The sequence below is a fragment of the Macrotis lagotis genome, chromosome 6, assembly GCF_037893015.1.
Source record: "Macrotis lagotis isolate mMagLag1 chromosome 6, bilby.v1.9.chrom.fasta, whole genome shotgun sequence".
In the NCBI taxonomy this organism is placed as follows: domain Eukaryota; kingdom Metazoa; phylum Chordata; class Mammalia; order Peramelemorphia; family Peramelidae; genus Macrotis; species Macrotis lagotis.
The window spans coordinates 221253377-221267482 of NC_133663.1; the positions used below are offsets into that span (position 1 = coordinate 221253377).

Sequence of the window (14106 nt, forward strand, 5' to 3'; positions counted from 1 at the left end):
CCAGATTTCTCTCAAACTGTTTCATTTTTTAATAACATACTAATATTCTATTGCATGATGAGCTGATGCTAAGTGAGATGAGCAGAACCAGAAATACACTGTACACCCTAACAGCAACATGGGGGCAATGATTAACCTTGATGGACTCGCTCATTCCATCAGTGCAACAATAAGGGACAATTTGGGGCTCTCTGCAATGGAGAATACCATCTGTATCTAGAGAAACAACTGTGGAGTTTGAACAAAGACCAAGAACTAGTACCTTAAATTTAGGGAAAAAAAACCTGATATCTTATTGTCTGATCTTGCTATCTATCATACTTTATGTTTCTTCCTTAAGGATATGATTTCTTTCTCATCACACCCAATTTGGATCAATATATAACATGGAAACAATGTAAAAGACTGGCAAATTGTCTTCTGTGGCGGGGGGGGGGGAACGGAAGTAAGATTAGGGGAAAAATTGTAAAACTCAAAATAAATAAAATATTTTTTAAAATATTCTAATGCATGCATACATTATACTTTGTACAGCCATTTCTCATTTGATAGGCTTAAGTTCTTTGTTACAATATAAGCACATATAAATATTTTTGTGCACAGTGATCTTTTCCCTCTTTCTTTGGTCTCTTTGAGGTATATACAGCATAATCATTTTTTCCAAAGTATAGTACCAAATTCCTTTTTATGTTTGTTTGTTTGTTTAAATTTTTCAAGGCAACAGGGTGAAGTGGTTTGCCCAAGGCCACATGGCTAGGTAATTATTAAGTGTCTGAGGTTGGATTTGAACCCAGGTACTCCTGATTCCAGAGCCGGTGCTCTATCCACTGCGCCACCTAGCCGCCCCAACCAAATTGCTTTTCAGAATGATTGCACTATTTTATGGCTCCACCATTATTATTTCTTTCCATACTTCTCTCTTCCAAAAATAATCATTTCCCAGTTTTATAAACTTTATTAATCTGAAGAATGTGAGGTAGTCAGGTTGAATTGTTTTAATTGGTGATTTGGAGCATTTATTCATATGTCTTTTTGACAGTCTGCCATTTTTACTTTTGAGAATTTCCTACTTTTAACCTTTCACCATTTATTAAAGTCCTTGTTTATAAACTTGTTAATAAATATTTATTAAGTACTAGGTATTGAGCCAGGTACTTTGATTATTCTAGGGATAAAAAAAGAGTCGAAAGACTGTTCCTGCCCTCAAACAGTTTCCAATCAAATGCAGTAGTCTTATGGAGTAGACAAACAATATGTAGCAACAAACAATATGGAATAGGAAATAATTAAGGAAGGAATTCTCTATTACTTATATTTTTTGGAAATCAGATCTTTATCAGGGAAATTCGTTGCAAAGATTTTACCAGTTAACTTTCACTTTGTCTTCATTTTGATTATGACTTCCTTTTCTATTTCCTTCTAAATTTTGCTTTGTTAGGAAATGTTAGAAAAGAAATGTTACTGATTTTTATGTTTTTATTTGTAAGTTCAACTTTACTCATTCTTTATTGGTTCTGGAAGGTTTACATTTATGACATTTATTTCCTTCCATCTTACAACTAAATCTGGTATTTCTAAAATGTGTCAGATAATTGCAGAAAAAATAGGTATCCTAATTTATTCATGAATTTATTTAATTTCAAGGTTTTTAAATTTAGAAGTTAAAAAACATCAAAAAGGATAGCATTTTGATAAACAAAATAGAACAGAAATATAGGAATATATGTGAAATAACAAAACTTTATTATGAACAGCTTTTTTTTTAAGACAATTCAACCTGGGGGGCAGCTAGATGCCCTGGATTTAGGAGGACCTGAACTCAAATCTAGCCTCAAACACTTAATACTTAGATGTGTGATCTTAGGCAAGTCACCTTCAACCCATTGCCTTGCCAAAAGAAAAAAGAAAATTCAATATATTATTTTCAAAGTTGTTCTGTTTTTTATTTCCTTTTGAACTTATGCATCATAGATTTAGAGCATAGTGTTTATTGAGAAATTCAAGGTTTTCCCACTGCATGTGTTTGCTTTTAGTTTTATTGATCATGTAGTGTTTATTAAATGGCAAAAACAGTGCTAAGAAAGGCAAACACATGGTCCCTGTTCTCTATTTCACTCTACATATTTATTTTATATTTTTTTATAAATTTCCTTCTATGAGGCAGGGGACGGGGACAGTTCTTTTTTGGTGCTATGTATCCTTTTGGTAATCTGACAAAGTTTATATTTTCTTCAGAACGGTCTTAAATGCATCTACTAAAATAAGATAGTAAAGAAAACCAGAATATTGAGTCCTATATTCTTATCTAAGTTTATGGACACCCCCCTGAAATCTAACAGGCACTAGGCCTCCAGGTTTTAGCATAAATGTTATGTATTTTTCCAAGGTTTTTTTTTTCAATTACATATAAAATTATGTGCTTTTGGGTGGGTTTTTTTGCAATTATATTGTTTTTTTCTTTTGTTTTTTTTTGACAAGGCAACGGGGTTCAGTGACTAGACCAAGGTCACACAGCTAGTTAATTATCAAGTGTCTGAGGTAAAATTTGAACTCAAGTTGCCCTGACTCCAGGGCTGATGCTCTAAGCACTGGGCCACCTACCTACCCTTATATTGTTTTTTGTAATGTATTGTTCAGTCAATATTAAGTATGCTTTTAAGGCTGTTTAAACATTTCCCAATTTAATTTTGATTTTTCTTTACTTCTGAGACACAGATCCATCCTTCTTTTCCCACAATGAAAACACACACACAAACACACACACACACAGACACACAGACAAAGACATACATAAATGAGTGAAAAAGTTTGTTAAGGGTGGAGGAGGGGTAGAAAGTGTCTTCCATGTTTAGACTTTGAATAGCTAGGATATGGATCAGCTAATTACCGGAAAATAGAAACTCAGGAGTGGAATTCTTCGTCAGGTTAGTGGTGGAGGGGGTGCACGTGGAGGAATCCTGATTTTTAGATGAGAGCAGGCCATGCAAGTGCAACACTTAGTGATTTATTGGACTCTAGCATATCCTCCTCTTGTTTGTCAGGTTTCACAGGGCTTCCAGTGTTGTAAAACCGATCTTGCTCTCTTGTAAGAAATCCCAAAGCCCTCCCAGGATGCAGCACCCTCTCCGTTCCCCAGCAGATTGCCTAGGCCTGGGCAGTGAGAACTGTCCCCCTCGCTTCTCCCTTTCACCCTTAAGGGGAGACCTGGTCTGCCACCAAGCTTGCCACGCTGGGGACGGCTGGGAGCCGCAGTGGAGGAAGACTGCGGGTGCTACGCTTGGCTCCCCGGGCTCAGCCACTTTTCCTCCTCTACCCCAACTAAGGTGTGGAGCCTCGGGCTGCCATCGGCCACCTTGGGGGGGGGGGGGGTCAGGTTCTGGGTAATGAGTGGTCAAGAATTCTGTGTTGCCCCTTTCTCCGCCTTCGGTGGGCCTCCCTGCCCAAGCTTCCAAAGGCTGCTTTTCCCCCTTGGGGGCGGGAAGTGGGGAGGGAGCGAAGGGGAAGAAGAGCTTTTGTGGGAGAGCTTTGGGGCTTGTTTATAATCACTCGGTTCCGAAGCAGGTGGAGGGACGGGGGCTGGGGGGCTTGGGGGGGGGGGGCTGCCGCCCGCGGCGGGGTTCCCAGCCAGCGCCTGCCTGCCTCGCGCCCACCCCAGAGTGCTGCATTTTACCTGGGGGTGAAGGTCATGTTCTGCCATTCACAATATTTTTTTCCCACTTAAAAAAAAAACTCACCACCTTATTTTTAGTTAACCAGCATTTATTGTGTCTTCCTCTGCCACCGAGGAAGAAAAAGGAACCAAACGTCTGCGCCAGGGCCACGTCCAAGGACATTTGCCATGATGATGATAATAAAAGGATCCTGCTGAGGCGCAGTGGCTGGAGGGCTGCACTTGGGGGTCGGAAGGCACTCCGGTTCAGGTGCGGACGAAGGGAGGCTTCTCCCGGCCTCGGTTGTTCTCCGTCCCTAAGGTGGGAACGAGGACGGCCGTCTCCGGGCTGGCGCGGCGGCAGAGGGTGAGCGCAAGTCGGGCCTTCCGGGGCTCCGAGAAAAGCTACTTCCTAGCGGCCCTGGCCTGCGGAGGCAGCAACTCACCGATGGTGCGCCGGCTGACGGCGGCTCTTCATTCCCGAACCAACCAGGGCTAAGGACACAGCGCGCGCGCTCGCCGGCCGCGAGCGGCCACGCCCCCCGAGGGCCGCTGGAGCCGTGGGCGCGCGCGCGGGCTCCTTCTCGGCCGCGGCGCCGGGGCCCTTCCGGCCTCTCTCCGGCCGGGGCTTGCAGCCGGAGGCCTGGGGGTCGGGGTGGGGGAGACCCCAGAAATGAGGAGCAGGAGCACCTCGGCAATCCGTATGGAAGGCTACGCCCGGCTGGTCCAACGGACCATTCTGTGTTATCAGGTGGGTGCCCACGCCCGCGGGGGCTCAGCCGGCTCCGCTCTCGGGCTCGGAGAAGGGGCCGGGGCGCGGGCAGGGACCCGGCGCCCGGGAGAGCCCCTCAGGGCCTGGGGGGGAAGCTTGGGCGGGCCCCAGCCCTCCCGGAAGTGGGTGCGCGGCCCCGGGGCCGGGGGCCTGTTTGGAGACGGGCAGCTTGGCCTGAGCGGCTCCTGGGGGGCCGCCGTGGGGGTGAGCCGGGGCAGCCCCATAGGTAAGGGTTCTGCCTGCCCCTCCCCTTCCCTGCTCTTCTGCTTCTCCTTCCTCCTCTCCCTCCCTCTCGCCCTCACTCTTTCTTTCCCTTCCTCCTCCCCAACCTCTCCCTCCCCCTTTCTAATGCCCTTTTTTTAGATTTTTTTTGCAAAGTGGCTTGCCCAAAGCCACACAGCTGTCTAATGCCCTTTCTTCTCACTTTGCCTGCCTTCTTCTGGGTTTCTCTATTCCTTTCTTCTCCCCTTTTTTCTCTCCCCTCTTCTCTCTTTCCCCAAAAGCTCCCTTCCCTCTCCTTTGTGTCTACATTATACACACACACATACATTTATTAACTTTATACTCTATATGTCTATATAGACACACGTACACACATCCCCCATTACCCCATCACCTCCTTGGAAGCAAATATCGTTTCATTCTTTGTACTCGTATTCCCAGCTCCTACACAATAAGTAGGTAGTCCACAATTCTTTTGGACTGGTGGGTACTTGTTGATTGATCAATAAGTTTGTGATCATAGGAGTCACCCCAGAGGTACTAAAACACACACACTGATTAGTTCATTACTACTTGCCAGGCAACTATGCTAAGCACTAAGGGTACACTGAAAGAGCAAACTAGTTGCCAGCCAACATTTCTAAAAGGAATAATATAGGAGACAGTACGAAAATCACTTGAGTATATAAGTAGTTCTATACTATTTCCATTTAAATGTTACTTTTCCAAGGGAAAACACAATACTCTAGAACCGTGTGCCTCTTATCATCATAGTTGTTATTGTGGGGGTCCCCAAGGAAAGGAAATAAAGTTTGATGATTAGAGGACTGACTTGTTAGAATTTAGATTACCATCATTCTGCTGCTAACTAGTACTAGCTAATAAAGATCTTGTCCACGGCAAAGTTGTTTCTTTTGTTTTTTTTAAACTTTCTAAACTTAATATTTTCACTCTTAGGTGCCTTGGGATGCTAGGGAGTGGAGAGTGGGACTGTGTTAAAGTGTGCATAGTGCCCCAAAACCATGAACTAGAAGATAACTGTTCAAATATAAATAGAAAGGATCTTTGTCAGACAAGTTGTATGTTAGAATGAAAACTTCTATTTCAGTTTCTGTTTGTGCTCCTCCCTGACCTCTTCTGTTCTTAAGTTAGTTATTACTTCATAGTTCATTACTCACAGTTCTCTAATTGCTTCCCTAAGATGTTAAATTTCTGGCTCCAATTAAGTCCTTGAAGGCAGAAATCAGCCCAGCTGTTGACTACATGCAAAATTGTTATTAAATACTTATTGATTGATGCTTAGTTATTGCTGGTAATTTAATTTCCCAAAACTGAGACACATTATGGGTCTAGGATCCCTGGTCTCATAAAACAAGTGAAGGTGAGTTTGTCATTGTTGGAATTTTTTTCTGTTCAGAATATTTTAACAGCTATTTTTTTAAATCTGAACTTTTTCATTTATTTGTTTTCAGGGAGTTAGAATTTTCTAGACTTTCTTACCTCTCTCTCCCTCATACACCATTAAATGTGAATGTCTGCAGTTTGCTTGGGAAAAAGCATTTTTATGCTAGAAAAATCTAATGGTGAATTATCTATCAGTCTGTGGTCCATATAGTTAGTTATTGTCCTTGATGAAACCTCTAACTAGGGGATATTAACATTAATGAAATTTAAAACTTTGTTCTTTGAAGTACAATAGACCCTGACAACCTAGTTTTAGAGGTGATTTGCTGCTCTCAGAAACACATTTTTAGATTTTTTTGTGTGTCAAATATACCCTTGAAAAGATTGAGACTCATATTTCTTTATGGACTCATGATAAATTCATGGGACAGGTAAGTGGGCCTGGAGTCTGAGAAACTTGTGTTTAAAAACTACCTCAGATATTTACTGGGCAAATCACTTAACTCTGCCTTACTTTCCTCATCTGTAAAGTGAGCTGGAGAGGGAAATGGCAAACCACTCCAATTGTCTTTGCCAAGAAAACACCAAATGGGTATTGGATACAACTGAACAACAACAAAAACTGAATTCATAAGTTCATTATAGAGTGAGAGTGTCATCAAGTAGTTGAGGCCACAAAATTTTATAGAATCATCTAGCATGGAGTTCATAGATCCCCAAGAAGTCCGTGGATAGATTTTAAGGGACTTTGGAAGTTGGATAAGAAAAAAATTAGATCTTTATTTCATAAATATCTCATAAAAATATGGCATATAACAGTACATTTATTATAGCCCTCAAAATATTTACAATCATAGCTACTTCAAATGTATTATAGTTCTTATATGCACCACTAGGTCTCTCATGATCAGTCTTGTTTACACACTATTTCAATATAATTAGTTTCTTTTATAATCCTTTGTATTTTAAAATAAAAACATTTGGAAAAGGGGTACATAGACCCCACCAGACTTCCAAAGGAGTCTGTGACACAAAAAAAGATTAAGAACTCATCTAGTTAAAAAATAACAAACAACATAAAAAGAACTGATCTAGTACAGCTCCCTCATTTTATAGAAGACATAACTAACTTGCAGAAACATTAATTGATTTACCCAAGATCACACAAGTAGTAAAAGTCAAAAGTGAGATTGGAACCTGAGTCTTCTGACTCCTAAAAAATCAGTGTTCTGTCATGATAGGAATAAAAACTGACTATGGTAGAAAAGATCAATTTATTAGCAAGGCTAACATGTAGCCAATAAATGGGGTCAATGACTCCTTAATAGTTCACAAGTGAGGGTTTATGGAGTTCTGTTTGTCCAGAAAGATTTAAAAAAACTCAAAACCTCTTTATCTTAAATTTGATATTAAGATTATTTAGACCTCCCCTTCTGAAACTCTCCAAACCACAAACAAGATGTATCTTTGGAGTTGGAAGACAAAGTCCATACACTTTAAAGTGAGAAGGAGTGATGATGATGATGATGATGATGATGATGATGATGATTTATGATGTTTATTTTCCTTCTCAATAAACACTTTGATATCAGGGAGGTGATGTCTTGATAAGCACATGAATTGGATTTGAGTGAAGGAGTGCTATGCTAAGTCACCAGCCATTCTTTCACCTCCAGAGCCATCTGATTCCAGGGCCCAGATATGATATGAATGAGGATGACTGGAGATAACCCTGGAGGTGAGGCAATCAGGGTTAAATGACTTTTCATGATCACACAACTTGTAATTCTCAAGGGTCTGAAACCAAATTTGAACCTCCTGATTCCAAAGCCAGTGCACTGCCACCTAGCTCAGCTCCTCCCCATGACAACATCCTTGGGAGTTAAGATTAGTTTTTGAATAATGGGAGTAGTCTTCAGGTGATGGAATTAGGTTGCAGCATCTTTGATTGAATCAACTTGACCTTTAGGTTAAGCTGTGGCATATAGATGATAGGTAGTAGATGAAGCATATGTGTAAAGCCTTTTAAAGCAGCCAGCTTAGTGTCAGTACATTGTCCTGGTAAGTGCTGTTGGACAGGGCAATGAACTACCATAGGTGAGTGAGTTTGGAAGTTGGAAGACAGAAAACCCCTTCGTAACCAGATCATCCCAACAGCATATATTAAGTAGTTAGTGTAAATGATTATTCTTTGTCCTATAACAACAGGGCACACTTGCGCAAAGAGGTAGCCTAGACAGGGTCATTATAAGAGACTGGTGGCATCTGCATACCTAATGACATCCCTCATGAAAGAGGAACCATCTGTATAAAGTACAACAGGGTTCATTGTAGGGCTTTTCAGCTGTACCCACAAAAAAGGAACAATCATGGAGAGGTTCCCCTGAAGTTGGAATGTTAGGGAGTAAAGTGACCAGATTAAGAATGGAGCATAATTTTAAAGTTACATTTTCTTTGCTTAGTAAAGTCACTTCATACCTGAAAAGGCTTGAGTTCGATGTCTCATTAGAAGAACCTCAACATAATGAGATACTATACTACAAGAATGTCTCCTAAATACAAGATCACTTGTCTTTTCAACTAAAGGGACAGTGGCAGCCACTCTTGCAGCTAGGATGGATTGCTGCTCAAAACAGCAGAAAGCTGTGTAGAATAGTTTTTGGCTTGACAACTCCAGAGGCCACCCCTTTTCATTCATGAACAAAAAAAGAGAAAAAGATTTTAAGGTAATTTGGGAGTCCCAAGGCTGGAGCCAATGACAGTGCTCTCTTGAGGTCTTGACAAGTCGGGTATATAAATGTTCCAGAGAAGCTTCCTCTTTTTATTCTCTTCATTCATATAGCCTTTCCTCTGTGTGGTAGTTTGTGATTCTGTAATTTAAAGAAGCTTGAGACAGAACTGTTTGAACAAAAGCTCAGATTGCCTAGGTTTAGGCTTTGGTTCTACTTTATCATTCTCCTTTAGTATGTCTCTCTTCAAAAACATCAGTAGCAATGCTTTTGGAAATAATGTACTTCAGAAATAGATCGACTGACAAAGACTAAATTAAGAATCCAAGCTTCCCTTTGAATAATTGCATCCAGTTTCTCATACTTCTTAGCACACAGCTTGTCATGAAAGTGGTTCATGGTTTTCATTTTCTTGTCAAAAGATCTCTTGAAACTTCCTCCAGTTATTTGGAGGGATGATAAAAGCCTCCATAATAATTTGGAAGATCTCTTCTCTGCAAATTACTGTACCTACAGGAATTAATCTATTTGTGGCTTCCATTGTCATATAGAGAATATGGTTTGAATTAGATCTGTCACATATCCCCAGGTAGAGATATGATTCCTAAATATGGCCTGAAATTGGGTTCTAATAGCTGTGGGATTTTCAGCAAATTTAGGAGTGTCCTTTCTTTGTATGGAAAGGGCAAAGAGTGTGAAAGGCTGATACTGCCTAATAGAATAGATTTCCATTAGTCACCTCATAAGGTAACCTTTCTTTGAGAGGAAAATGCCAATAGATTGTCCTTCAATTTTTGAGGAGAACTCCTTAGATAGCAAGAGGAGAGTAAGTCAATGGAGTCACAAGAGAGGCAGAAGATATAACAAGATATAAAGAAGAAGGCTGTTTCAGGGTCTCTGGACTCATTGGACAGAGCTTCCCAACAGAACCAATAAATCGTTTGATTTGAATCAGATTCCTTAAAGACTACTCTTAATTTCTGTAGAATACAATAATCAAAACTATTACATTAGGGCCAGAATAATCTATCAGCTGAAATTCTTTCATTTTTAAGCCAGATTGTACATAATTTAATTATGTTTCCTTATACTACAAGGGGGCAGGCAATCCTGCCCTAATTATGCCAATTGGAGGGAGGCATACAAGAGAATCCTGAGATACCATAAGAAGGATAGCTCTTTTGGGTTAATTAAGTTAATTGGAGGAGTTTATTCATAAGAGGCTATAGTCATCTTTGGGTTGCAGCAGGATAAAAAAACATTGTGGATCTCCACACCAATCCTTGAACTGGTCAGGTATTACACAGAAACAGAACAAAGGAGGCATAGTGTCAGTATATGCCAAGGTCATGTGCAAGTTTTCTCATGGGATAGTTGCTTTTGCTATTTATATTTACCCAAGGTAGTTTACATTCTCTGTGAGACTCGGGGTCACATTCTTTCTCTGATCCACTCCCCTATACATATACCGGGCTGAACTGGCTGCTTTTTCCTGGTCCTAGAATTTGCAAAGCTTTTCTCAAGGGGTACCTTTCAGTATGCTAAGTCATAATTTTCTAGTCTATCTCCTTTGAGACTGGATAAATTTTTGAAGGACAAAGAGTTAAATGTATTTGCAATACTCAATTTCGCTTCCTCTTTGGCTGGCTAGACAACAGGGGAAAAATTTCTCAACTTTAGTTTTCCTTTTTTAAAAAATTTTGTGTTGTTTTTTAAATTAAAAACTACTGGGGCAGGGGGCAGCTAGGTGGCACAGTGGATAAAGCACCGGCCCTGGAGTCAGGTGTACCTGGGTTCAAATCTGGTCTCTAACACTTAATAATTACCTAGCTGTGTGGCCTTGGGCAAGCCACTTAACCTCATTTGCCTTGCAAAAACCTAAAAAAAAAAAACTACTAAGATTTAGGAATCCAGCTTTTCCCCACTTGTAGGGGGAATTTCTCACTTGCTACAGAAATTCTCCTGCTTGTATGAGATGTTCTACCTATAGAATGATTTTACCTGTATGTAAGAGAATTAGTGTTGTTAACTTTGTAAGAGATGCTTCAGTATCTGCAACAAGAATTCCCCTAATTGCAGTAGGGATTTTTGTTTTTATTGCAACACAGATTTATGTCTTAGACTCAAGTACCCTATTTCAAGACATAAAGTTAGTACAACAGATGAACAAAAAGAAATACTTTCTGGCAAAGCTCTAAAACCCTAATCTCTAATTCAGGGTTGTGGGGGGGGGCAATCGGAGGGGAGATATCACTTTCCAAAAAGTCATGTGGATCAACTGAATCCCTCAACCCTTACCCCTTCTGTTCAATCAGACTGGCCTAAGGGGTGCATGGTGCCTCTGGGCACTTAGTTACACATCTGGTCCTTGGGTTGGTGACTAAAGTGGAGGGAGAATTGGTGCATGATTTATTTTATTCATAATTAATTGTGCCTTCAGTGCAACCTCTGAGTCTGAGAAGCAGTAAAGTATGGATTGGTTCTCTGCTGCTTATGCTAACAATTAATGCCAAGAAAATAAAAGTTTCTCAGATTATGGGTTTATGGGCACCCAGGGAAGTCTAACAGGGAATCTCTCTTTAAGGACTCAGGTTTTCCCTATTGACCCTTGCTTTCTATAACTTTGTTCACAGTATCAATTTTCCCCAGGATAGGTGTGACTATCAATAGGTTAAGTCGATTACCAGTTTATGTCAGAGGTAGAAAAGGTCAGTTTTCTCTTAACAAGACACAGAAACACAGATAAACACAGAGATATTTATTGGCAGAGTCCTCCATTCTGCCTCTCACCTATGTTAGTGAAAGCTAAGTCCAGACTAGCTGAGGGACGTGTTTTAGAACTATGACCCTCCAGGCTCTTTGCCAAAGTTCACAAAAAAAATGAAACAAAAGTTCTTAATTCCTTTTAGAAAACTTCCCAAATCAGATCTTTAAAAAAATTTATTTTAGTGCAATATATTAATCCTAGGAAATTCTGATCCTCCTTACCTAGGCAGAAGTCAGAAGGGGAAAAGAGGCATTGACTGAATTCCCTTTATATGATATTCTAGTCTGCATTTAACTGATCTCCAACACTGTGGAGAGTATATTTATTCCCTTGAGAACTTGAGGCTCTCAAAAATTGAAAAGCAAGAGTTATCTGACTTGCATAATTTGAATTTGGAGTCTAGAGAGGATCTATTTCTGGGACAGACCTCTGTAGAAAAATCCATGGTGAAAATTCTTCATCAGAGCATTCATTCTAGGACTAATTCCCTGAGGTAACACCTGATGTCAGTTTTCCTGTCTAGAATCCTTTTGTGGTTGCCAAGTGTCACTATGGCAGTGAAAGCAGACTGAATCAGCAAAGATCCAAGCTTGATCAATTCATTAATTAGGCCAGGAATAGTCAATAAATGAATCCCTTAACTCTTCAGTAGTCAGAGATTATGAGTTGAGGGAGTACAGAATCTTTTATGATAATTAAGATGACAGAGCAAAATCTTAGGCAACATAGATGTCTTCTTATTGACCAGGTTTAAAAAAAACCTATTTTTGATAGTTTGGTTCCCCCCCCCCCCCCCCCCCCGAAACCTATTTATCTACAAACAAGATCTTATTTGTGTGAAAAATCAAAGGTAAGACAATCCTGATTGATTGAAGAGGTGGGATAAGTGTTATTTCAGCTCCTTCCCAATACAACATCTTTGGTAAATGAATATAGTTCTCAGGAGTTATGTAGTGGTTCTCAGGTGATGGAGATAGTCTGCAGCAACTTTGAATCAACTTAAGCAAGCAATGGAGGTGGTTAAAAAATTTGAAAATCCAAAGTATAATGCAAGGGAAGAGGTATTAGATATTAGTTTAAAGAATTGCAACCCAAGTAATCTGAGTAAAACTTATAGCAAAGGGAAATATTAATCTTAACAAAATAGAATTAAAATTATTTTCACAATTTATTCTGCTATTCTAGGAACTGACTTGTTTCCCCTCAATTTGAGAAAAATATTTGATTGTTTCAAGACAGTTTGTTCTCAAGGTTTTAAAGATTCTCATGGCTCTTTCTCTGAAAGATTGAAGTTCATTTAAAGTAGTTAGCATTCAAAGTAGAAAGTGAATAGTCTCATTCCCATCTTTTTTGAGAGAAAATTTTTCCATAAGTCAACTTCGAAATATGTTTAGTGCTAGATATTGTTAGTGTTTTCAAGTCGATCAGGGAAAAATCTGCTTTTGTTGATAGATCCACATTTGCATTTGATTTTGCATATGAATACTTTGGAGTTGGGGGTACTTTCAAAAATAATGTAATTTCAAGTTTGTTTTGACCATTTCTTTTGGTTTTAGATTGATTTCTATCAAGATTGGTAAAAGGAAAATAACTGCAAATGTTTATTTCCTTTCTTTGGCAGGTCAATTAAAATTTTTTTTTAGATCACATGATGACAGGATTGTACACTTGAAACTCAAAGGAATCAGAACAGTGGTCTGGTCCCTTATTTATAGATACAGAAATGAAGGTAGGGAGAGTAACAGGCCCAGAGAAAAAATTACTTGCTCTAGATAACAAAAGTAGTAGAGCTACTGCCTGAGATTTGAATCTAGATTCATTGACTTCAAAACCTAGGGCTCTTTCCTTAGCTACCTGTTTCTGGTTGTGATAAGATAATATATATTAAAATTGAGGGGAAAATGAAAGCAATGTTGCACAAACTATCTTTTGCTGGTTTTTCATTCAAGTCATTTCCTCTTAACTATGAGTACTGCTGTAGGTTCTTCTGTCTTGGGATTCTTTTCATTTCCTCTTTACTCAACTCTGATTTCATTAAGTTCCATACTCATTTTTCATCTCTCTCTCTCTCTCTCTCTCTCTCTCTCTCTCTCCATATATATATACTCTCCTGAACTATAGTCCCATAATCAGTTGCATTTTGGATACCTCAAAGTCGAAATTCTGTTAATATCTCATGCACAAGTATGAACGAAACAGAACCTACATTCCCCCCCCCCAAATGCTCTTCACACTTTCCAAGTTGGATCATGTAATATGTGCCCTTTTTATGGAATTAGTTTCATTCTTATTAATATATATAGAGATAGTATGAAGGAAAAGACCTAGAACTCTTAAGAATTTTGTTGAGATGTAAGAGTTTGTTTGTTTCCCCTCTAAGGAAATTGAGTCATAGTACAGTTCATTCAGTATAACTATTGTACTAATGAAAAGAGTGTAAAATAAAGGTCTAATTGTCAGTGAATAAGCAATAATATATTGTTTATATGAATTTGCTTGGAAGTTTTTGAGCCTAAGTTTTCAATTGACTGCCAGTGTTTTTTACCTGATTAGTTTTAAGTGA

At 39.5% G+C, this 14106-nt stretch overlaps 1 protein-coding gene across 2 annotated transcripts in view; it reads left to right on the forward strand.

The window, feature by feature from the left end:
• The first annotated feature begins 4207 nt into the window (after nt 1–4207).
• Nucleotides 4208–14106, forward strand: part of PHKA2 (phosphorylase kinase regulatory subunit alpha 2) — a 120018-nt gene continuing 110119 nt past the window's right edge. The window contains exon 1 of one of the 2 annotated variants that reach the window (XM_074192324.1): nt 4208–4400. In XM_074192324.1, the coding sequence (XP_074048425.1) occupies nt 4323–4400 (78 nt within the window). In that variant the 5' untranslated portion in view covers nt 4208–4322. The remainder of the gene's footprint in view (nt 4401–14106) is intronic. The other variant, XM_074192325.1, reaches the window with a different exon arrangement.